The 24,665-nt window shown below is 48.9% G+C and overlaps 3 protein-coding genes across 3 annotated transcripts; 1 reads left to right on the forward strand and 2 right to left on the reverse strand.

The window, feature by feature from the left end:
- Positions 1 to 178: 178 nt before the first annotated feature.
- On the reverse strand, positions 179 to 3,032 carry bacc1 (BPTF associated chromatin complex component 1). The gene is made up of 6 exons (XM_040182162.2): positions 2,659 to 3,032; positions 2,166 to 2,260; positions 1,973 to 2,074; positions 1,677 to 1,897; positions 1,359 to 1,463; positions 179 to 1,170 (listed from the first exon to the last, which is right to left on the reverse strand). Exons 1-6 carry the CDS (start codon positions 2,677 to 2,679, stop codon positions 1,106 to 1,108), a joined length of 609 nt encoding a protein of 202 aa, XP_040038096.2. The 5' UTR covers positions 2,680 to 3,032; the 3' UTR covers positions 179 to 1,105.
- On the forward strand, positions 2,706 to 5,037 carry rnasekb (ribonuclease, RNase K b). The gene is made up of 3 exons (XM_040182163.2): positions 2,706 to 3,319; positions 4,268 to 4,350; positions 4,595 to 5,037. The coding sequence occupies exons 1-3, from the start codon at positions 3,242 to 3,244 to the stop codon at positions 4,737 to 4,739; spliced, it is 306 nt and encodes a 101-aa protein (XP_040038097.1). The 5' UTR covers positions 2,706 to 3,241; the 3' UTR covers positions 4,740 to 5,037.
- A 501-nt stretch (positions 5,038 to 5,538) lies between these two features.
- On the reverse strand, positions 5,539 to 24,513 carry nup98 (nucleoporin 98 and 96 precursor). Its single transcript, XM_040182147.2, is given in 36 exon segments — positions 5,539 to 6,311; positions 6,902 to 7,013; positions 8,048 to 8,202; positions 8,519 to 8,760; positions 8,941 to 9,162; positions 9,327 to 9,466; positions 9,557 to 9,697; positions 9,894 to 10,051; positions 10,791 to 11,069; positions 11,735 to 11,994; positions 12,587 to 12,768; positions 13,376 to 13,501; positions 13,503 to 13,627; positions 13,704 to 13,830; positions 13,934 to 14,179; positions 15,119 to 15,268; positions 15,362 to 15,539; positions 15,627 to 15,765; positions 15,849 to 15,962; positions 16,062 to 16,170; positions 16,260 to 16,446; positions 16,647 to 16,778; positions 16,959 to 17,146; positions 17,342 to 17,475; positions 17,558 to 17,689; positions 18,042 to 18,134; positions 18,216 to 18,348; positions 18,422 to 18,559; positions 18,825 to 18,997; positions 19,077 to 19,260; positions 20,109 to 20,216; positions 20,727 to 20,893; positions 21,136 to 21,324; positions 22,352 to 22,447; positions 23,302 to 23,411; positions 24,287 to 24,513. Coding segments are annotated over 35 exon segments (5,538 nt in total). The 5' UTR covers positions 23,381 to 23,411; positions 24,287 to 24,513; the 3' UTR covers positions 5,539 to 6,111.
- Between the last annotated feature and the right edge of the window lie 152 nt (positions 24,514 to 24,665).

Consider the following 24,665-nt stretch of genomic DNA (forward strand, 5'->3'; position numbering starts at 1 on the left):
GTCTTCTCTGGTCTCATTTGTGTTTTTCTTTGCACGAGGAGTCGTAGTTCATGTTCCACCTCCAACTTGTGTTGAAAAAATACAATTAAACAGTCTAAAATACACGCTTTCGAAATTGATAACTCAAGAATATACTAATTGAACATAATCAGAATACAATATTTACTTGTATGTGCTATTTGTTTTGTTCTTCACCTTTAATTTTCTTTACTTTTTCTCACTATAATACGACCCGTTTACAGTATAAACCGTTAACACACAGGGCGGGGCAACACACTGATTGACAGGTCGTTAAGCAGGGGATGCTTTAAGGCGGGGCTACATCAGGAAACACTTGAATAAAACAAAACATCCAAAAAAAAGAAAAGACAGCGGTTTTTGTTATTTTTTACTAAACATAGAAGTTGTTTGTCAAAACTTTGAAGTCAAAAAGCTGATTTGTTGTCATGATCTCTAAACAGAAGCTGGATTAATCTGCTGCAGAACGTCGTCCCTCACCGATGAACTGATGACATGAGAAGCTTCTGCTTCACTAGATCATTATTAGTATTAACGGAATCCTAGAAGACTCTTTCAAAATATCTCGTAAAAAAAAGTTTATTTCCCGTCAGGTAGAAAAGAGATTTTAAATCAGTTCCTTTTTTTCTTGAATTCTAAAAGTAGAAATGGAATATATTTAACATTTAATTCAAATGTGCAGTTTAAGAGTCTTTGAGGGTTCAGGAGCATGAAATCATTCCTTGTTGGACATTTGGTTGTAAACGTGTTAATAATTTTCATTTTGAGGAATTCTTAACTCCAGTAGTGAAGGTTAAAAATCAGGAATCTGAAGTGACACTACGGTTACCATGACGACCCGGAATAAGATTCACGTTATTCTTCATGATAAGAGGAAGACAAAACTATGTTTAAATGTTTTCACGCTAAACTCGCTGATGGAAATATAATTATGTCAACAAAAACAAAAAGCAAAAGAAAACAAAGGTGTATGAGGGAAATCCAACGAGGACGAAGCGTAAAATAAAAAGATCAATGGATTTTGTCTCCTGGACAATTCAACGTTTAACTTTAAAATCAACAGTGCACTGAGCCGAGAGGTCAAAGGTCAGCGGGACAGCAGTGGGAGGTCACTGGAGTTCATGATGAGGCTGGAGTCCAAGTTCAGGCTCTCTGAGGGAAACACATGTTGTAGAACAATGATTAATGATGTATAATAAATCAATGTTCCATACATAAAGAGTACATGGTGTATACAATATGTAGACATGTACACAATGTGTATGGAATGAGTATATACATATATATTGTATAGTACAAGTACATGCACACCGTATAGAATGAGTACACGTCTCGCTCACCTTGGTCAAAGTTGAGTTTCTTGTTGGACGAACCGTCTCCGAGTCCTTCGATGTCGACGAGGTCGCTGTTCACGTCAGAGTCGTTCAGAGCGCTGAGGGTCACGTCTGGGGGGGCGTGGCCAACATGTTAATTTACTACGCAGGGGCAGGCAGAGGCGGTACATTCATTCACAAGCCACCCTGCTGACTCCAATCAGCGCGAGTCATCCAGTAGGGCGCCGACCAGGACCGCACGGAATGCTGGTCCGTCTGGAGCGACAGATCTGCCGAATTCGCATCTCACGCCACTTCCTGAAGTTACCGCTTGTCGTTTCTCACCTGCCGTCTTCTGCTTCTTGAGGGGAGGGGCCAGAGAGGGCCCGCCCTGCATGCCTGTCGCCACGACGACCTGCGGAGTCGACACGGCAATCATGGCGGGAGCGGCACCAGGCCCCGTCGTCCCGGCGGGTTTCTTGGCGGTCTTCTTGGACGCGTCGGCGGCGATGGGGACCCGGCTGTCCTCGTACAGCTTCCTCTTCACGGTGCTCTTTATCTGAGCGCTGCAGGAAGACACACCCCCTCATAACAAGGAACAGACCACCACCAATAATCAACGGGGGGGGAGGAGCTCCTACACGGTGCGCTCTTTGATCACGGTGCTGATGTTGTTCAAGTCGTCTCCAAACCGACGGACCGCCAGACGCAACATCTCGATCTCCGTCTCCGTCCACTTCGCCCTGAGGGGTCAGAGGTCAGGGAGAGGTTGTGAGTGTGTGCGTCCCCGGGTGAGTGTGTCTCCGTGTGTGTGTGTGTGTGTGTGTGTCTCACCCGGCCGGGCTGGAGTCACACACCGGGTGGAGCTGCATCGTTAACTCTCCTAGTTTGGTGAAAGCTGCTCCGGCTGCTGAGAAGATTTCTCCAACCTGAGAGAACCAAGAAGTACTCACAGGTTCTAGTACCACACTGTGACAATACTACCAGTAAAGGTAGTTACAGTACTGACTGTGGACCCCTGAGATTAAGTACTGTATAAAGTACTACGCGTACCTGTGAGATGTAGTACTATATAAAGTACTCCCCCCCCCCCCCAAACTTTGCTGTGATGTAAATCAAGAGGGTTCACGGCAGCTCGTACAAGTACTCAGGTCAGTATTTCGATGTTCAGAATACATGTTGGTGCCGAATGTTTCACTACTCTGTATTTGTGTACTCTGTGTACTGACTATAGTACACAAATATACTGTGTCCAGTACTTTCACAGCTGTAAAATGAGCACATCCGTGAACGCAGTCCGGTTACAGGTGAGCGCGTGAGAACTCACCTTAGCAGAAGCTGACGTCATCTTGGCGAGGAGCCACAGCTTCCTTTAGACTTTTCAAGAGAGAACACACCGTTAGCTGCTAGCTAAGTTTAGCTCCCGTAACGCTAGCTGGCTCGCGCCGTTAGCTGCTAGCTACGGTTAGCTCCTGTAACGCTAGCTGGCTCGCGCCGATAGCGCGCTTCCATAGAGGTTCGTGAGAAACGAGAACAAACGCATCTAATCAGACGCATCGATCGGAATCCACCGGGAGCCTTTCCCGCGTTACACATTCAGCAGGAAAATGTATATTTACAAATATTTTACAACAAAGGTAGACGGGATAAAGGGAATGTTTGCGCGACTGGGGGTGGAGCGCCATTGGTCGGTCTCAGAGGAAAGGGGTGGGGCGTGTCGAACTGAACGTTTTTCCATTGGTCGCCGCGCTGCGGATCACGAGCGTTGTCGACTTTCAACGAGTAAAGCCGAGCGGATGAGGATCAGCTGACCGCGAGGCTCTGGCGTCCTTCCACTGAACACTTTAGCGGACCAAACACAATCTAATAGCCAATCGGCTCCTGATCGATCGATCGGACCCAACGCCGACATGCCGTCGCTTCTGTTCTGCGGGCCGAAGATGGCTGCGTGCGGGATAGTGATCAGCATCTGGGGCGTCATCATGCTGGTAAGAAATATGGATCTGTAGCTACGATGGGCGCCGGCTACTTCCTGGAGACACACTGCCTAGCTAACGTTAGCTAACCGTTCGGATTAAGAAACGAACGTCGTTCCCTCTCAGTCCAGATGTTTTACTTATATAATCTAATTTCAGGTATTTGTCTATTCACACTAGACCATACAAATAATACAACTTTAGCCATCTATCGACAAGTAGTCCTGAAACGTAAGTCTTCTCCGGAAAGTAGATGGTGACCAAGGTTGATGACATCACGCCTCTGGTGATCAATACATCTGATCAGTGATCAATTACTGCATGTGTAATGGACGCTGTGGCTAATATCTTGTCTTTCACTCATGAGGATGAGACTTCCACATTATTATTATTATTATTATTATTATTATTATTATTATTACTACCTTTACTGTTTTTTATTATAATTATTATGACACCCACGTTATTTGTTGTAGATCATAAAGTTATTGATCGAAACGCTGATTGATGACTACACGAGTATTAAAATGGACGTTTTATTCAAATGTCTAAACGAGTCATGTGACTTATTACTGGCCCCATGTGACGTCATATCGCAGAAAATCACTTCCCCCTTCAACAGAATCTGAATGTTCGTTCAGGGGGATTCGTGAGTTTTGTGCTTGTTGTAATTCCCACTGATTATGATGATGCCGTTAACATTTATGTTTTGTTGCTAATTTATTTCCAACATGAAATCTAAAACCAAAATGACAACAAACAACAAATAATAGAAAAGCTACCAGTGTGTGTTTGTCTTAAACTGACTAATTCATGATCAATATTACAGCTGATTAACATAATAAGTGACTCATTATTTCATGAGAAAGTATTATTATTAATAAACATATAGAACAAAAACATGCTGATATTGTTTATTGATTATCGGTGATGTTATGGATCATTGCCCTCCCTCCCCAGGCCATGCTGGGCATCTTCTTCAGCGCCAAGTCGGCCGTGCTGATCGAGGACGTCCCGTTCACCGAGGAGGACATACGCAGCGAGTGAGTCGCAATGCATTCGTTCTTTCTAGTTCTGGTTTTACATATTTCTGTTTAAGTTCTGCGTATGAATATTTAGTACATTTGTTTTCTTTGAACAAATGCTTAATTTCAACCAAAACAAAACACAGGAGGACAAAATCAATATCTTTGATATTTATTCATAATGTCATTCTGCGCTGAAGACCTGTTTGACTTTCTGTGTGACAGGAATGAAAAACTAATGATCTCGTGTTGTCGCCCGCAGTAAAAACCCCCCTCAGAACATCTACGGCCTCTACAACCAGGTCGGCATCAACTGCTTCATCGCCGCCGCCATCTACGTGGCGGTGGGCGCCGTGTCGCTCTGCCAGGTCCGACTCAACAAGCGACAGGAGTACATGGTCACATAGACGACCTTTGACCCCTCCCAGAGGAGCCACGTTAGTGTCACGTGCCCCTTTCATGACCGACCAATCGCACTCTCCCGCATCCGGTTGGTTGAGATTTAATGGAGTCAGTAATTTATTTGAAAGGTCACGACCTTTGTTTCTTGTTGAAGTGTGAGACGCCGCGTTCCTCCTGCTGGTTACTTTCAGAGGAAATGAGGTCATTTAGTGTTTCCTGTGATCTGTATGTAAATGTCCCCGATGTGTTGTGACAAGTTGTGGTGGAAAATCCTTTGCAATAAAGTTTGTCTGTAAAAACCCAGATTCGCATCTTGGTGTTTGTTGGTCCAGGTGGTGATCGGACTTTAGTTTCATATCACAAATAGTCCGAAGCTCGAGTGTGTTGGACATACAAGGGATTCGTCATGGCGGTGCACAGACACCTGTCCTCAAGTGTCCCCCACAGGGACTGATTGGAGGACGTGCTCTCCTCTCGCCCAATAGGAAGAGGCTTTAGGTGTCAAGGTCACTGAGTATTTGCAGTTACCCAAGTAGAAATTTAAAAAATAACCTCGTTACTCATTTAGAAGACAGACCGCTGCTAGTTTAGTGTTTCCCAGCATTAACCGGGAGATTTAACGGTCGATGTTTCCGTCATAACGGCAGGTCTCACTGTCACATGAGCGAGGTTACACGTTGTTAATGGACATGTTTGGCCCTCACGTTACTTTTATACTTCAGGAGGACAGACGTCCTCAGCGAGACGCAGACCGGGACACCGTGCGTGTTCGCAGGACTTTCATGGAGTATGAATGTCAAACAGTGTATTTCTACTTGGCTTTATTAAAAAATATCAACAAAATCATGTACACACACAAAAACAAATCTACAAAAATAGAGCAGGCATTTTTCACGTATCAACGCGCGAGTGGCAGCTGCCGCGCGATGCTAAGCTAACAGCTGCTTCTTGCGCTTGCATGTCATAAAACCTTTTCATTTCTTACACAACTTTCTTTGTGGAAAGTCGTTATTTGACTTTCTCCCCAATCAGCTGAAAATAGTTTTATCCACTTTACCACAAATTATATTTGTTTTCTTTGGTTTCAATTTGTTTTTAAATCCTTAAACTTCATCGGGAGAACGTGTATAAAAACTGAACTCCAGGTCAACGGATTATTCACTCATTGTAAATTAGACTAAAATGAAGCTTCAGAAGTTTAAAGACTTTGAAAACCGAGAGAAACCAGGAAGGAAAATATAAAAACATTGTTTCAAAGTCGGAGAAACAAAACATTAAAGCAACAAGATTCAAACGTGTTTTTATCTTTTCCTTAAACGCTTCTGGTCCAGAACACAGAACCGGTTCTTCGTCTCCCGGGCAACCGGAGCCACGCGCTCATTGGCTGAGGACGTGCTGCCGCAGGTAGGACTGCGTGAGCCCGCGCAGCTCCTCCAGCGTGTAGTCCTCCGGCATCGGCAGCCGGCCGATGTGCAGCGCCAGCCGGCCCAGCCCCCCAGCCAGCGGGTCGGGGGGGGCGTCGCCCTGCTGCAGGCTCAGCACCACCCGCAGGATGTTGGCCACACGCTTCGCCATCTCTAAGGGGAGGAGGGGCGGGGCTTAGTCCAGACACACAGCATCCCTCTGATGTATAAACTCCTATTACACTAATCAAGATGACACCGTTCAACCAAAGTCGTCTATCAATGAGACAATAAACTGGGCTGTTATTCCTGCGTTGGTTGTTTGACACTTTATAAATACAATCAACCAACTAAGGAATGAATTCAGATCTCGTTGCGAGTCAGCAGACGTTCATCTACACGCAGGACGCGTTCTTCTCAGGAAGGTTCCTCACTGAGTGAAGCAGTGGCCACACAAGAGATCTTCCCTTCTCCAACGAAGGAAAGGAGATGCAATGCTTCCTTATTTAGCTCCTTCAGCATAGGAACCAGAGGAGCATCCTTTACCAAAGGAAAGGAGGTTATTCCGTCCCGCGGTAATATTTAAATAGTGGAATATCATTGGTTTGATCACAATAACAATGGCGACGTAGAAAGACAAATCATGTGAAACTTTGAACCTGGTTGTGTTACACATGAACACATGAAGGCATCAACGGTTCCTTCGCACAGAGGACAAGGAATAGTGGTTAGGAGAACATCCAGGTCCCGCCCCCTTCTCTCACCTGATTGGGCCAGGCGGTCTCTGGCGGAGCTGCAGGGCAGCAGCTCGATTCTGCTGCACAGAGACGTGACGTCGCCGTAGAGACGCTCCAACTCAAAGCCGGCCGCCTCCACCTGGACACACGGGGCCGCCAAGGAGGTCAGAGGCGTCATCAAAAGGGTGACAACTACTTTATTTTCTGTAGCATAAAGGGGAATCATGCGAGTGCTCTGATGTAAACCAATCAGATCACGTGTTACCGGTGAAGAAATAGATCAACGTTACATGTATGTTTTACAGCGTATGAGGAAAGGTTCACGTTGGTAGTCGTGATAAACGGCTCTAGAGACGAGCGAGAGTCAAAATGTGGACTCCGATTGGCCGATCGTCCGCTGATCCCACATTGGAAATGATTGACAGCTTCCTAAGCCACTCAGAAGCCAGGATGGTGGAGCGTAAAATGACAAGTTAGGATCAGCTGTGAAATTCGACCCCCCAATAAGCTGTGAGTTGTAACGATGCCTAAACACACACTTTTATTTTGAAAAACGCACATCATTTTTTTTTATTGCCAAGGCAAATTGTTTTCTTCAAATTGAACAACATATCTATTTATAGATATAATATATAAAAAGCACATGGCTTCAAACTACAAACTTTTAAACTTCAAACTATGAATAATATATTAATATTATATATCAGTTTAATTAGTTGTAAAAGCCAAAAGGGGAATATTAATTATGTAGTTTTAGCTGTATGCAACATACTGAAAACATCCTCGTTTGTCTCCATGTATCGTTGCTCCACCGTGTGACACAACTTATTTGTGTATTTAGTCAACGCTTTGCTGCGTACAATGAAGACGAAGAATCAAACGATCTCGTGCCATCGACCCAAACGCAGAGCTACACGGCGCAAAAGGGTGAGAAACAGAGTAATCGTTTGATTTCGTTTAAAAAGGTCTGAAGTATTTAGGATTCATGCGCTTCGATGATTTGGTGGTTTTTGTACCCAGTGACAAACGTTAAGGTCACCCCGGTTTGGGCGCCTTTTCGCCGCGTTGTTTTGGGAGCATTGAGGCGAAGACGCTGACGCCTCGCGGGAAGCAGCCATACGTTTGTCCGTACGCAATATTCCTCAAGTGGAAGAGGTTAAAAAGACTTGGTACCTGCTGGATGTCCTGCAGCGTGTTGACGACCCGGATGTAGTCCAGGTAGACGCGACCCGCCGTGTCCCAGTCCTGGATGGTGGCGCTGTGTTCAGGGACCGCCAGACCCTCCAGGAACTCCAGCAGGTAGTCGTGATTGTCATTGATGATGCAATCTGAGTGCATAGAACATAAGGTGGTAATATGTACAGAATATATAATGTACAAAAATATCAATCAGGGCCGTCAAACTAATTAATCTCATTCTGAAATTCATTAATTGCCATTAAAAGTTCACAACATTCAATACTGAACAAGATAAATTCCCTTGATGTTCTTATTTCCGCATGTGAAGGGAGTTTGATTAAACTTTATTAATGGAAAATATCTGCTCTGAATGCATATATTTCATTGCTAAGCAAGTAGCGCAGCGCTAACGGTGCCGACTAGATGACAACTAGCACGAATGCAGCCGTGAGGTCAGAGACACACCTGAGGCCAGGTGCCGGATGAGCAGCCGGTGGCACTGGGTCCAGGACCCGGCCCGGTACAGGTGCAGCGCCTCCTGTTGGCGGTCGCCGTCGCGGCGCGCTCGGGTGGCCTTCGCCTCGTGGAGCCACTGATCTGGGATCAGCAGCTTCTCCGTCAGGAAGCGCTCCCTGCGCAGCGACTCGGGCGTCTCCTGCAGGCAGCAGTGCAGGGTCAACATGGCCCTCACCGCCCGCTCCCGCTGACTGCACACGAGCACCACAGAAGAAGACCGCATCAGAACACACATCTCAAGTGATTTATCTCAATAAAAGAACTGCTAAATATTTATTCATAATATATTGTATTCGTCTCTGGTAGAGTCCTGTCAGTCAGCGTGTAGCCCCGCCCTAAAGCGCCCCCTGCCTGTCAGTCAGTGCCCTTACATGTGGTCGGGGATGTGCAGCAGGATGAACACGGCCATGTGCCACAGCCCGGCGCTCTCCAGCTGCGCGGCGTAGCTGGCGTGCAGGAGTCCCTGCCGCGAGGCGCTCAGGTGGCTGTAGTGCAGCGCCTGCAGGACGCCCCACAGGTGCCAGCTGAGCCGGTAGTCCAGGCGCTGCCAGGTGACGGTCAGAGGGTCCAACAGCTGCTGCAGGCTGTAGTGCCTACAGCACACAGGAGACACGCGGGTTGAACACCTTTCATTGCTTTGAATGATACGTTGATCTGTATTTATTTAAAATGGTTGTATGCAGCATTCCAACTGCTCCATGACTTCAAACATTTATGGACAACAAGTTACGGTGAAGAAGACATTTTACAACAGTACCTGTCGCTGTAGAGTTTGAGAAGGTGGAAGCAGAGGTCGTGCAGCGGCCGTTCAGGCTCCTCCTCCATCATGTCCGGCTGCTCCGCCTCCAGGTACGGAGGCTGCGGCGGGCAGGCATACTTTCCCCCGTCAGGCGAGCCCTGCGGGACAGGAACCACCACGATGAGCCGCGTGAAAACAGCAGGTGCCGAGGGTGGCGGTCATGTGACCGCAGAGAGGGAGGAGCTCACCTGGAAGGCGGCCTCGTATCTGGCGAGGGCGTCGGCCACGGAGGCGGTGGGAGGCAGCATGAACCACAGGTGCACGGCCAGGCAGCGCTTCCAGTCCAGCTCGGAGCAGACGTTCACCACCGAGTCCGACGACTGCCACACCTGTGGGGGGGGGGGTCAAAACATTATAACAACATCATTATTATTAACTACTATTAAGAGTATTCTCAAAAACATTTGAACTTTTCCACCATTACAACTTTTTTAGACTTTTTATATTTACTATATTATATTTTTTTTTTCTGTTTAAAGACATTTCCCGCCGTGTAGACATGCAGGAAAGGGGGCGGGTCCTCACGGGTTTGCCTGACAGCAGCGTGAAGATGCGGAGCCGCTCCTCGGGCAGGTAGCTGTCCGTCTGCATGCGGCTCCAGTCGGCGAGCTGCAGGCCCAGCAGGTCTCGGCAGTACTGGGAGCCGGCGGCCTGCGAGAGCAGCAGGGACAGCCGGTGGTCGCCTGTAGGTCACGATACTAACATGATGACTTCGATACTAAACCTGCCAAATATTACCGTACCCGATACGGAACATTTATCTATGATAGTAATAAATAAAAAACTAAGTTTCCCTTTTTTACCTGATATCTGTTTGACTGTCGGTGGGATGAACAATGCTTTATTTACTTGCATAGTTTGATATTTTCACATTCATAATTTCTAATAAAGAGAGATCCACCCTCAGGCTCCACCAGCATGTAGCCTGTTGCATCAAGTGTGTATTATTTGGTACAATTGTGCATTCTGACTCTCAGAGTTAAGTGCACTTAATACCAGCATCAATGTCCGAGCGTGTTATAACAAGCTTGCTAACAAGATGTCTGCTAGCGGCTAAACTAGCAAGTCAACAATTTTCCAAACGCAGTCAAACGTCAAGCAAGTGCAACACAAGACAAGCGACGTCCTCTTTTACCCGGACGTTTCCTCTCTTCCAGACCTAAAAAATGCGTCTGGGTAAAAGAGGACGTGTGGTCACCCGAGCTAAGCTAGGCTAAGGCTAATGGTGTTAGGCTGTATGTGGGTGAGCAGTCTGCTACATAAGGGCGCGTCTCCCCTGAGTACCGGTACAATTTTTTTTTCAAAAACGTATTGTTTTCGACGTAAGGGTACCGGTACACCGTGCAACACTAGTCGCCTGAGGACAGACGGCTCGGTCCTTAAATCTTTGGGTGACCCGTCAGGGTGTAAACGCGTCCTCACCTTCCCTCTGCGCCAGGCGGCACGCCTCGCTGATGCGGTTTCCCGTCAGGTAGCTGAAGACTGCGTCCGTGTGGCGACCCTTCCCAGCCAGCGCCGCCTCCGCTTCAACGCGGCGGGCGGCGCCCCGGGACAGCCAGGCCGAGAAGCTCCGCCTCCTCTCCAGCTGCTGCTCGTAGTCGCCGGGCGCCTCGGTGCCGGGCTCCGGGTCGTCTGAGGCGCCGAGCCGGCCCCACAGCGCCTCGCACAGCGTCCACACCTCGGCCCACTGACCCAGCAGGGCTGGAGGGGGTGAAAACATCGGAATCAATGACACGTCTCCTATGGGTCACATGACGGGTCACATGACGAGCAACAGGAAGAGACAGAACATTACAGGTCATTTAGCGCTTTTATCCAAAGCGACTTACATCACATTTTTAACCCGTGGCTTTTTTCATATTTTGCCCAGGGAGCAATTAGGGGTCAGGTGTCTTGCTCAGGGAGACTTGGGGCAGCCGGGACTTGAACCACCAACCTTGCGGTTCCCCTGCGCCACGAACCAAACACTAAAAGTCTGTTTTACTGTTCATGAACCCTTCTGTGATTCAGCCGTTACAATGTGACAGTAAATACAGGGTTACTTGTGGAACACGCCCCCCCCCCGTACCGTCTGCCCCCCCCCCGTACCGTCTGCCCCCCCCCCGTACCGTCTGCTCCCCCCCCGTGCCGTCTGCCCCCCCCGTGCCGTCTGCCCCCCCCGTACCGTCTGCCCCCCCCGTGCCGTCTGCCCCCCCCCGTGCCGTCTGCCCCCCCCCGTGCCGTCTGCCCCCCCCCGTGCCGTCTGCCCCCCCCCGTGCCGTCTGCCCCCCCCGTGCCGTCTGCTCCCCCCGTACCGTCTGCTCCCCCCGTACCGTCTGCCCCCCCCGTACCGTCTGCCCCCCCCGTACCGTCTGCCCCCCCCGTACCGTCTGCCTCCCCGTGCCGGGCGCTCAGCTCTCGGATCCACTCTGCGTATTCGTGCAGCGCCGCCACGCCGAGCCGCGGCCGCACCAGCGGACAGGCGGAGTCGTCAGCGGCGTTGACTGTGCTGTTCCTCAGACAGATCTCCAGGGGGCGCTGCAGCACCGCCCAGCTCTCCTCCTCCTCCTCCACCTCGCTGCTCGTCAACGGAGGCTCCAGACCCACCAGCTGCTCCAGCACCACCTTGTAGGAGCTCTCCGTGAGTCTGCAGGAGAGGACACATTGTAGTATTAGTATTATGTACTAATACATACTTAGTACTAATACCTAATACTACTATTCATAATCTTCACACTTAATGTCATTAGAACTTGATGCATTATCGGTTAATTTCATCTCAACAAGTCGACAGCGAGACGTAACAGCAAAAATACTTTGATACTTTTTAGAACTTGAACCTCCTTCAGGTTCTGGACCCGCATCATGGTTCTATCTGGACCCGGATCATGGTTCTATCTGGACCCGCATCATGGTTCTATCTGGACCCGCATCATGGTTCTATCTGGACCCGGATCATGGTTCTATCTGGACCCGGATCATGGTTCTATCTGGACCCTGTTCCTGCCACATTACCTCCCTAAAGTCTTTGTGGGTGGGATCTGTTGTCCCTGGTTGGGAGGTTTTCCTGTGCTCATGGGAGTTTCTGGATGTCGTACAGACTGTAAAGCCCTCGGAGGCGAATCTGTAATTTTGTTTGTCGCGTGATGTTGCAAAAAAACACCTTTCCCTGAGACTTAAATTGCGATCTGAAAGGCGGAGGATCCTGTGGAGTTTAGAGGTAAACGTGAGCGGCTCACCGTTTGCTCCTGGCCGGTTTGGGCAGGAAGCTGAAGTCCGTCTTTGTGAGCCCGCGGCGGCCCGGCGGCCCGTCTGCCTGCGAGCTCAGCTGCTGGCCGCAGTGAGCCAGCGTCCAGCCGGGACCCCACCCCACCCGGAAGGACCGGCCCGCAAACAGAGCGGCGTCCATCAGCAGCGCCCCCTGCAGAGCAGAATCAGTTATGAGATCCAAACAAAGACCTGGGGCCTCATTTATAAACAGAAGGCGGACGTCGCTCTACGCAATAATTGGTATTTATAAAAAGCAAACATGACGGAGAAATGTGCCGTCCTTCACGCAAGCTCGGACCCACGCGTGCGCACAAAACGGGCGAAATGAGAACCGTCGGCAACACGGAAACACGCAAACGTGTGAAAGTGTGTAAAACTAGACTGTTGTAAATGAAATGTCAATACTGCCTCATAAAGAACACGAACACCCGTCTGATCTGCAGCGTAAAACAAACAAATACTAATTAACACATTTACAAAAAGAAAAGTGAAATATGTTCTGCAATAATATCAACAATTCATCCTCTAAACACAGCTGTTGCTCGTCAGAAGGAATCAGACGGACGGTAATAAAACGCCACGATGGCGTCACGATGCGTAATGGCGCTGACGGCTGATCTTGCGCTCTTAGAAGATGTGGAGAAGTTCTACCCCCCACAGGTTAAAGGACCCCCCCTCATCTTCACACAGCTGGAATAAACAGCAGGCGTGTGTCGCTACTCTTTGTTTACATCACATCATCAAACAAACAAACAAACCTTCCCCAAAGTGACCGACTCTTTGAGGGCGACTGGCCCACCCAGGCGCCGCACGCCAACCGTCCGCACAGGGGGCTCCGGGGCTCGGGGGGGCAGCAGGAAAGACGAGGGCCCCAGGCCGGCCCAGTGGGAGGGCTCTTTGGATGCGGGAGACCCCCAGGCCAGAGGAGGAGGGAGGAGGGGGGGGGCGGGGGGAGTCCGTCAGCTGAGACAGGAGGCCGGAGGAGAAGCGAGCCTGAAGGAGACCCCTGACTAAGGGGGGGGGGGGGAGAATTAATGATTCAATAATTCAAAAATAAAATCAAGTGGCGGGGGTCGGGGGTCATACCGGACGGTCGAGTCTGAGTCCCCGGCACGACGAGTCGAGGGGACGAGACTTCGGCCGTGGTCGGCCACTGCTCGCGGGGGGCGTCGCCCTCATCATCGTCTTCGGCGAACAGCGATGCCTTCATGATCTACAGAAAAACATCACGAGGGGTGGGGGGGCGGGGGGGGGGTCAACGCCATCCAGCTTCCTTCAGCTACGCCCACTTCCTGTCAGAGGCACGCCACGCTCACCTGCAGCGTGTGCGGGTTGATCCCCAGCGAGGACGCCATGTGGCCGGATGAGGAGACGCCGTCGTGCTCCACGGGGACCAAACCGCCGAGCTTCCTGCCCGTCCAGTCCCCCCCCCTTGCAAGCAGGACGCCGTTGCAGTCGTCCTCGTCTCCCAGCATGCTCTCTGTCGGGAAGCTCTGGGTGATGTCTGCCATGTCGCTATCCAGCTCGGCCACGCCCCCTGGGATCTCCACGACAACGGGCGACTAAAGAGACATTTACATTGGATTTACTTTTAAACATTTTGTTCTCTTTTGAAGCTCCTCTGTTCAGTAAACAGTTAGATAATAATAATAATATTATGGGTTTCATGTGTAGACATTTAATAGAAAACATTTCTGTTCTTGCAGTCTGATAATATATATATAATAAGATTACCACAAAGACTAAAAATGATTCATTGACTTTATTAAAGTTTATTTAAAAGCATCAAAACAAGTACAATGTGACAGTTAGTATTTATACTGTATATTTATAAGTATTTATACTGTTAATGTTGAACATGACAAACTACTGAAGATTAGTTTACATTCTGCTCATAAAGTGCTGAAGAACCAAAACATCCAGGTGGTATTTATCCGTGTGTGTCTACTGGAGCAACATCAAACCCAACAGAGCACAGCTGATACAAACTGAAATTGAAGAAAATGATAGAAAGTCACTTAAAATAGATTTTCTTTTTGGAAATACAACTTTTTAAACTCCAGTAAACTTCCTACTTTAAAAACAAAAGAAAAGCTCATTTGTGATGCGATCAGCTGTGACTATTTTAAGGTTTGTTACGGTAAGAAACTACTGAATTATGAGTTTTAAAATTTAGTAACAAACGTTCCAAAACAAGTAAAAAATGTTCAGCTGTAAAAAGTAATATTCCCCAAAAAATATTTGAGATTAAAATCACTCGTTTTAAAAACCAACACAATTATATTTCTGCCTCGTGAGGTTGATAAACTATGCAGCGCCTACTACACCATCACCTCTATAAGCCACGCCCCCAAAGCGGCTTCCTGTCTTTGACCAATGGGGAGCCGCTATGACATCATCGTCACAAAAGAACGACTGCCATGAAATGGACAACGTGTGACCGCTCCATCAATCATCTCAGGTGTCAGTGAGGACGTGTGGATGGACGCAGGCTGCTCTACCTGAGCCTGCGGCGCCGCCTGCTGCTGGGAGGGGGGGGGCAGCCTGGCGGGAGGAAGCGACATCGTCTTCAGCTTCTTTGGGTCGGCATTGAGTGGGACGTCGTCCTCCTCGTCCGAGTCCTGGAGGCCGTATTTGGAGAAATGGGCCACCTGAGGAGAGGGGGGGAGGAGTCAGTTTGACCCAAGATGGAGGGGGAGGGGTCAGCTACAACGAGCGGATATCGACCGCTTACGTCCACTAACCTCGAACACCCAGGACCCGGTCTCGGCGCGGTACTCCAGGAAGCGGGCGCCCTGTTTGCGCGAGGCCTTCTCCAGCCGGCCCTCATAGTTCATCTCCGTCAGGCGGTCGGGGCACCGGATCTGAGTGCACGCCGTCTTGTCGTTCGGCCAGACGCCGTCCAGGGTCACCTCAGCTCGCCTGCGTCCAACAGAAGGGGGAGGAGTCAGCTACACAGACACATTACACAGGAAGTGAATCGACCCCATGAACCCTCGTCTCCCCCACCTGTTAAGCCCCTCCCCCTCCAGAGGCTTGTTCTTGTCATCCGGGTACACAATGACCTCTTTACGCCGGAAGTGCACAACCTCGTCGAGGTTCAGCGCCGCCACGTTGACCTCGCCCGGGAAGAAGATGGAGCCGTAGCCTGCGAGGGCCAATCAGAGCGCAGGGATTAAACCAGAGGACTTTGAATACTTTTTGGGGGGGGGCGTTACACTTTAGCGTTACCTTTCCGCCCTACAGTGAAGTTCTCCACCACGCAGTCTCCATTTTCATCCACCATGTCGGCCAGGTCCTCCATGGGGGGGAGGGTGTAGTAACCCACGCGGTTCAGGACGATGCCTTAAAGAAGCAGTGATACATTAGTCCTGTTCATGGACACAAAGCTCAGCCCAGGGTCACTACAAGGTCACTGAACGACGTAAGGGGGCGGGGTCCTACCTGCTGGGTGAGGAGACTGCTGGGACTCCAGCTGTGGCTCCTCCTCCTCTTCCCTGTCCTCCTGCAGAGACTCCTCCCCCAGAGACGCCGACACGTCGTCGCTGCTCAGCTGAGGGAGGAAACAACAATGATGATCCTTGAGGCTCTCAGCGCTTTAATTCTAAGTAATTTGCATCACTGGGACAGTTGAACTCTGACCTCCAGGCCTGCGCCGCGGGCCGGTTTGTGCATGTTGAGGTCGCTGATCGTGTCCTGCAAGCTGGCCTGGACGCGGCCCTGTGGGAGGGGCTTGGCAATGGGGTTGACGTAAAACTGGGTGACCTCTGGGTCGTCGTCTGTCCGGCCGCTGGGACCCGGCATTTCCTCCCCCTCGTCCTGCATGTGACTGCATGGGGGCGTTAAACATTAACTGCAAGTCAAAGCCACCAAACAACTAATTCATCATTTCACACATTTGTGTCTGATCTTGACTTGTACAGAGAGGCCATCCTGACCTTTGACCTCCTAATTCTAATCAATTCATCCTCAAGTCCAGCTGGAGGCGCAAGCTACATTTTAGACATTCGTGTGTGTGTGTGTGTGTACCTGTGTCCGTTCTGCGGGTACTCTGGAGGTGAAGCCAGGTCGTCCGTCTCTTTGCTGGGGGGGCTGCTGTTCTGGGGGCTGTTGTACTGGCTGCTGTTCAGGTTCTTCAGCACCAGCTTCTTGATGCTCTTCCTGTGAACAACAAACATGTTGCAGCCGTTTGTTTTGAGACATTTAGAACTTTATGAATGACCCGTTTGTTATTTATATTTTTTTATCAAAAAAAAAAAAAGTTTAAAAATGATTTAATCTCAAACGTGCCAGACGACCTCTGGATGCACCTGGTTGCCGTGGCGATGGGGCGAGGGTTACCTGGGTACAAAGGCTCCGTTGGTGAGCGACGGCTCGTCGTCGTCCAGCCCGTCGAATAGTTGCGACTTGGACGCCCCCGACGAGGACAGCGCTTTGGGGCGGACCCTGGTCGCCGGGCGGGGGGTCAGCTTGTAGTGGGTGGGCGTGGTCAGAGCCTTCTGGGCCGTCGGATTGGTCGGTTTCAGACGCTGTCAGAACACAGGTGGATATTAATGTGTGTATCAATGCACGTCATAGCAACGTTAGAGGCCACAACGTTAGCTTAGCATAACAGAACGAACCAAACTCCATTCAGAAAACGAGCATTGGAAAACGCATTTGTCGTCTAGTTAATTGTGTACGTGGAGGTAAAAGCTAAAGCTAACAGATGAGCCTGAGATCACCTCCTCCTTCTTCTTGGGGTCCGACAGCGGGTTCCTGAACAACGGAGAGTCTCCGTACGGCGAGTAGGCCAAGACGCTGAGCTGCTGCTGCAGCAATGCCTGCTGGGAGGCCGTGCCACTCGGATCAGTGAGCGCTGGGGGTGGGGAGGGGGCGAGATGTAGCTCAAACAACCACGACTACAATGGAAAGGTTTGGGACAGACCGACTCCTCTCACCGACTGGCTGCTGTGGAGCTCCAAACCCCATCGTGTTTGCTCCACTGTTGAAGGCGGTGGCGCCGAAGGTTCCCATGGTGGCTCCCAGTTTGCCCTGGTTGTTCCCAAAGAGAGACGCCTGCCCCGTACCCACTGCACAGCAAATACAGCAGTCAACAATGACAACGAGCGCCAGACTCTCCGCCGTCTTCTCATACAAGGGAATTACTTTCAGTTTGATTTGCAGCAGCTCCACAAACAAAAGTGCAAAACTGACATGTCGAGCTGCAGATGTTACTTAAACATTAGTCATTTAGCTGACGCTTTAATCCAAAGCGACGTGCAATAAGTGCATTTCAACCATAAGGAAACAAACAAGAATCAACAGCTGGAACCAGTTTAATATTCCTGACAATTGTCAATTATCAATGTTGTATCAAATAGTCATGAGAACACATGCTGGTTCCTCAGCGCTGCGCTGCTGGTTGCCGTGGAGACCAGTTACCTGCTCCGAAGCTGGTCCCCAGCGCCGTCCCCAGCCCGCCAGTGGCCGGCTTTGCGCCGAACAGACTCCCGGCGGTGGGGTTAGCGCCAAAACCTTCATCGATAAGAACGATCAATAATTAAGACGTGATCATCAACCTGCCGAGCTGCGTCCCCGCCAGCGTCCTGCACTCACCGAAGGTGGAGGTGTTGGTGCCGGTGCCCAGCGTGAGGGTGGGCTTGTTGCCGAAGAGCCCGGTGCCGGTGCCGAAGGACGGAGCGCTGGTGGTGGCGGTGCCGAACCCGGCTGCCTTGTTCCCGAACAAACTCTGCTGAGACACGAAGGGGGAGCTGATGTGACCGTCGCCATGGTTACACGGCCATTGAGGTCTGAGATCGTACCTGAGTCCCCACGGCGCCAAAGCCGGCGTTGGGCTGTCCGAAAAGCCCGGTTGTCGTGCCAAAGCCGGTGGCGGCGCTGGGCTGAGCGGCGCCGAACAGGCCGCCCGCCTGGGGGGCCGCTGTGTTCCCGAACAGACCCTGAGGCACAGGAAGCATTGAGATGCTCTTCATGACAGTTATTGATTCAACCTCAGTAATCTGCATTACTGTTTATTGGGATTAAATCAGTTAATCTCCCCGTGTTGGGTTCACACGAGCCGACGCGTCTTCATGGACACAGTGATCATGACGGCGTGAAAAACAGGTCTTGAGCAGAAGCAGAGGTTATTTATGGCCAAGAAGGCGACGGTTTCCATGGAGATAAGCCCGTCTCTTCCCTAAGGGGGGGTCCTGAGGGCCTCACCATGGTGCTGGTGTTTGCCTGCCCCATGCTATTGGTGTTGCCAAAGGAGAAGCCGCTGCTGGGCGTGGTGGTGGTCTGGCCAAAGGGCTTGAAGAGGCTGCTGGCCTGCTGGGGGGCCGGCTGACCGAACAGCCCGCCGGCCGCTGCGCCAAAAACGCCAGCCGCCGCTGCCGCTGCAGAGAGAGACGGAGACGACGTCTCAGGGGACAGACCACAGCATTCTCTCCACAACAGGGTCGAACGGAGACTTACGCGCTGCCCCGAAGGTGGTCTTGTTCTGACCGAAGGAGAAGTTGGTGTTGGGGGTGGCGGCGCCAAACAACCCGGTGGCGGCGGTGGATGTCGCCGCGGGGGCGCCAAACAGGCCGCCAGCCGGCGCCACCATTGGATTGGTCGGGCCCTTCCTGCCAGCCTGGTAGTCCTCCAGCCTCAACTCCTGCAGGGGGGGTCAGAAAGTGGTTTTCCCACAGTGCCATCAATAAAGAGGAAGAAGCAGCTTCAGTTCTTCTTCAGTCCCTCAGCTCCTTTAAATCCAGATTAAAGACTTTTCGGTTTGCTGCTGCCCTCAATTGACCGTTTCTGCAAGTCGGAATTCTTAAATTACATAATATTTTATTCTATTTCAAATCTTTTAACGTTTTTATCATTTGATGACTTTTTCTTTTACGTTTCAATGTATCAACGTTCTTAACTGTTTATAAATCTCCTTGCTTCATCTTGATGTTTTTAATGGTTTAATGTGAAGCATTTTGTTGAAATGCGCTATAGAAATAAAACGGCATTGCCTTATGTGTCACAAAGAGGGTTTGTTGTGCGTTATTCATTGCCGGTATAAAGTTGTAACCATGACTCAATCGCAACACACACAGACAAGTAGCTCCGCGATGCGTTGAAATACATTTTGCCGAAGAGCAACATAAGTTGTTATGGCGTAACACCGGTATGAACGGTACGTGAGAAATTCATACCGTACAGAAATCGTACTATGTGAAGCGGTACACCGCCCAGCGCTGCATTAAACTGCACAAATCAATCATTGATTTGAATCATTCAACCACAGAACCTCCGGTATGAAATAAAGTGATTACTGAATAAAGACACAAAACGACTTAAGGACTGAAAGTCAATCTGAAAAAAAGGTTCACTTTCTATTTGCACATCTTATAACTTTGCAGCTGTTAGACAATATCTGTTGTTTTATTCCATCAATACGATTTTCATAAATTTAGATAAAGGGAATTTAAAGGCAAATTTAAACCACCCATTTGACAAACTACCACTCACCTCCAGGGACTTGTTCTCGTACTCCTTCATGGCCGTGATGCATTGGTGCTTCGTGTTGATGCTGGTGGTCACGCCGGCTTTCACCATGGTGTCACTTCCTGTAGGAGCCTGGAGGGGGAACAGAACTTTGATCAATACCAAATATTGTCTTCGAGCATTGATTTATGTGTATGTATTGATATCTTTACAGAAATTACACAAATGACTTTGCCATATGTATTTATTAGGGCTGTCAAAGTTAACGTGTAAATCTGGTAGCGATAGAACTTTTAGCATTGGAAGTAAAACAAACAGAAGAACTGCAGAAGAATTCCTCCACGTATCAAACAGAAGGGGGACGAGTGGCAAACTTAAAGCAACGCTAAGCTAGCTGCTAGGCTACTTCCATGTCAACATCTACCTGCAGAGAACCACCACTGTGTCCATAGAAGACAGTGGTTTGAAAACCTCCTGCTAAATGTGGGACCTTGTTCAAACACGTCAAATGATGAGTCGCTAGTTCAACATGTTCCACTTCAAAGATCACATGGGGGCAATAAAACACAATTCAATAAAGTACACCCTTTCTAAATTGATTATGTACACACACACACACACACACACACACAGTGAACTCACGTTGAACTTGACGGTGGTTCCTGGCTGCTGTTGCTGTTGCTGCTGCTGAGCGGTGCCGGTAAACCCGGAGGCTCCGAACAGGGAGGCAACGGCGCCTCCACCGAACGGGTTGGAGGCGGTGTTGGTGGCTCCAAACAGCCCGCCGGCGCTGGTGTTGGTCCCAAAGCCTGGAGGACACGATGGGAGCGAGACTTCTTCATAAGATAAACAAATCAAAAACCACAACTGGGCTGAGCACTTGAACAATCCACATGGTTTCGGGGCGTTTATCAGACTTGTCCTTCAGCTTAGTGTCGTATAATTGTGTGTGTTATAGTTCATCAGACTCCTGGTGTCACTAGTAAGAAGGCTTCCTACTGGCCAACCCCATAAAAAGACCATGGAGCAGTGAGCTGAGGCGGGTTCTCACTTCCAAACGACGTGGGCTTGCCGGGCCCGAAGGCATTGCTGGGCTGGGAGAAGAGGCCGCCGCTGGCGCCGGTCCCGGTGTTGCCAAACAAGCTGGTTGTGGTGCCGGTCGCCGCTCCAAAACCAAAGCCGGCGTTGGCGGCGGGCGCCGCTGGCTGGCTGAAGGTGCTCGAGCCGAACAGACCACCTGCTGGACCAGAGGCAGATTTGTGATCCACCGGGGACTAGGATAGTCACGATACCAAAATTATGACTTCGATACTATGCCTGCCAAAATATTATGGTACCCGATACCACAAATAGCATAATGGAATATATTTATCTATTTTAGTAATAAATAAAACATCTGTAAGGTTCCTTTTTTAACCTGGTATCATAGTTTGATATTCTCACATTCATATTTCCTTAACTAAAAATAAAAAGGATTAGGTGAAGATCCACCAGCATGTAGCCTATTGCATCAAGTGTGTATTATTTGGTACAGTTTTGTGTGCATGTATATATTTCTGTTGGACTATTCAGGAACTTACTAAAGTTGTTGTCAAGCTAGCCAACAAAGCTACAGGGCTGCCAACTCTCACGGTTTCCCCGTGTGACACACGTGTTTCCATGTTTTCACACGCAAGCCACACATCCAATTTATTACGCTAAAAATGGTTCATCTAAACGGCGCATCTATAACCCGATTCGCTGCACGTAGCGAAACTTACACCCCCGTCAACCGTAGCTTCACCCCCAACGTCTCACTCCAAGGTTTAGTGAAAAGTCCCTATAGCATTACAAAGAAGCCGACCCGAGAGCACTTAATACTAGCATCAATATGCTAGTGTTTTATAACAAGCTTGCTAACGAGATGTCTGCTAGCGGCTAAACTTACTTTGTTTATGACAAACTAGCAAGTCAACAATTTTCCAAACAGTCAAACATCAAGCAAGTGTATATGAGTGAGCAGTCTGCTACGTGAGGGCGCGTCTCCCCTGATAACATGTGTGAGAGCTGCGCAGTCGATGTGTGCAGGCAGCCTGACACGGAGCGCAACAGTGAGTGCGCTCTGATTGGTGCTTTTTTTAAAGTACCGGTACTAAAAGTATTCAAAACCGCATTGTTTTCAACGTATGGGTACCGCGGTACCATTCTAGTACCGGTACACCGTGCAACACTACCGGGGACTACTCATGGTTCTGTTTGCCTCAGGAGATGCTCGCTGAGTGACCAACCAGGTTTATTCTGCGTGGCTCCAAACAGGCCTCCGGTGTTGGCGGTCGCCCCGAACGCAGACGTCCCGAAGCCTCCGGTCGCCCCGAAACCAGCGTCTGAAGTTCACGTGAGCAGAAGGACACACACAGATGCTTTAAAGGGGACAAATTATGAAAATTCCACTCCGGCGATGCGTTATGGTTCTTTGTGACTGGAATGAGCTTCCCGATCACTCTCTCGACACTATGAAATGAGTCTCTACACGGCCTTTTCCAGACCACTTTCTGCCACTGATAATGACAATATAATAGCATAGTAATACAGGTACGCTCTTTCAAAGAATGTTTTATTCGTCAGAATATATCCTAAATAAATGAAGAACCATCTATCCAAGGGAAAAGCGCGGCAGCCGGGGTTTTAGGTGACATTTTATCTTAGTTGTGTTGCCGGTTTCAATCTGTTTACCGGTTAGCTAAAAACATTAACTCGTTTTGTACAGCACAGAATCCACACCTTCGTCTTGGAGGGCTTTCAATCTGTACAGTTCTCTGCCCGGTGACCCGCACACAGGAACAATTCCTTTGGATCAACTAGTCTGTTACTTGTTCGTTAGTGCACTTTATGCTTAATATTTTTCTTTTTAACTTTTTAATATTTAAAATGTTTAACTTTATCCCCTTGTTTTATACTAACCCATAGCCTTATTCTACTAATCCATTGCATTAGCATTTCATTCTACTTTATTACTTGTGCACTGTTGTCGGTCTACTGTCGCGCACTAACCGCCAAGACAAATTCCTTGTATGTTTGACATATTTTGGCAAATAAATGTTTCCTGATTCCTGATGTGGATTAAAAAAAAACCAAGAAACCTACAGCAAGAGAAGTGTAGAGAATGAACATAAATCACAACTCGGCGAGGTTGTCGGTTTGAACCCATACTTAACGTTATATAAATAAATTGACTCACTTGGTTGCCCAAAGGTGGACGAGGTGCCGAACCCCCCCGTCCCTCCACCGAAGGGAGTGCCGAATGACTTGTTGAACATCTTGCCCTGCTAGCGGGACCGCATAGGTCTTCTGTGAGGAAAAACACTCACTCCATCAGCAGTCTGAACATCCACGTTACCGTTGCAACCACATGTGTTCTGACGCGCTAAATCAGAACATAAACACTTGTTTGGTGCTAATTTAAATAAACGTTTAGATGGGTGTAAAGTACAACATGTGCCTCCGAGATGTAGTACAGTATAAAGTACTATATGAAGCTCCGAGGTATAACGTTAGTAAAGTATATAATACTCGAACTGTGGTATGCATTACAGCATAAAGCTATACATCAGTGTAGTGGAGAAGTAGTATTACGTTGCAGAAGTACCTCGTAATTGTACCTAATCCAGTACCCCCACCGTGGTAAAGTTGCCTGGTCACGTGACACCACTAATTGCTAATGAAGCAGATGGAAACTTCGGCAGAAGGTTTCAAAGTAGAGCTAATAGCCGTTAAAATGAACCATGGAAGAGCTGCAGCAGTCTGTTGGCACCGTAAATACATTTATCTCCGCTGTTGTTATCAAAGCTTGTTTGGTTGATTTTAAACCGAACCGTGACCAGCCAATAGCAGCTAAAACCACGATCACGCTTAGCCGTATGCTAGTACTGACATACCAATAGCATCACGTCCGCTAACATACTAGCTGATGCTAACGTTAGATCAATAAAAACCGCATTCACAAAGCGACCAACTCCTCCTTGTTAATAATTACCTTTGTGTAGTCAACTTAAAAGGCATACCACTATTACACATTCTCAGCAGCTAACGCTAGTTAGTAGAAGCTAATGCGTGAGGCTAGCGTTATCTAGCTAGCTCTGTCGCTACCTGCTTAAGGCTGCTAATACGTAAACGTTAGCAAAACAAAAGGAAGACGGACAAACGTCGGACGGACAAACATCCACCTTTCACAACGTTGCCGTGGACGTCGGGTTCTTTTGTCGACCTTCCTCCAAGAAAGAACGAAGAATGCGCAAAATGTCACACGATGGAAAAGCTGCCTTTAGCTAAACATCGACATAGCCGGCTAGCTTCGTCAACGAAGAGGGAAAAGTGACCGCCGCTACGCACTTTCATACGTCCTACGTCACGACGTCTTCTTCTTTGTTGGGGATGGGGCTACGTGTCTCATTGCTGCCCCCTCCCGGCTCAGTCGGTTAATACGTTGCCCCTTTTTCAATATTTACGAAGCTTCATTAAGTTCTTTCAAAAATAAATACGTCCAACATTTATAAATGTTAATGCATCGTACACGAAAACAGATACAAATACAGTAATAAATAA

The sequence above is a fragment of the Gasterosteus aculeatus genome, chromosome 7 (genome assembly GCF_964276395.1).
Source record: "Gasterosteus aculeatus chromosome 7, fGasAcu3.hap1.1, whole genome shotgun sequence".
Classification (NCBI taxonomy): domain Eukaryota; kingdom Metazoa; phylum Chordata; class Actinopteri; order Perciformes; family Gasterosteidae; genus Gasterosteus; species Gasterosteus aculeatus.

Excerpts from the sequence above, each read along its gene's own strand:
- bacc1 (XM_040182162.2), bottom strand. The coding sequence starts at position 2,679 with ATGACGTCAGCTTCTGCTAAG. Across the intron at positions 2,261-2,658 it reads TGACGTCAGCTTCTGCTAAG|GTTGGAGAAATCTTCTCAGC; the intron begins GTGAGTTCTCAC and ends TGGTTCTCTCAG. Across the intron at positions 1,898-1,972 it reads GTGATCAAAGAGCGCACCGT|CGCTCAGATAAAGAGCACCG; the intron begins GTAGGAGCTCCT and ends GTCTTCCTGCAG.
- rnasekb (XM_040182163.2), top strand. The coding sequence starts at position 3,242 with ATGCCGTCGCTTCTGTTCTGCGGGCCGAAGATGGCTGCGTGCGGGATA. Across the intron at positions 3,320-4,267 it reads TCTGGGGCGTCATCATGCTG|GCCATGCTGGGCATCTTCTT; the intron begins GTAAGAAATATG and ends CTCCCTCCCCAG. Across the intron at positions 4,351-4,594 it reads GAGGAGGACATACGCAGCGA|TAAAAACCCCCCTCAGAACA; the intron begins GTGAGTCGCAAT and ends TGTCGCCCGCAG.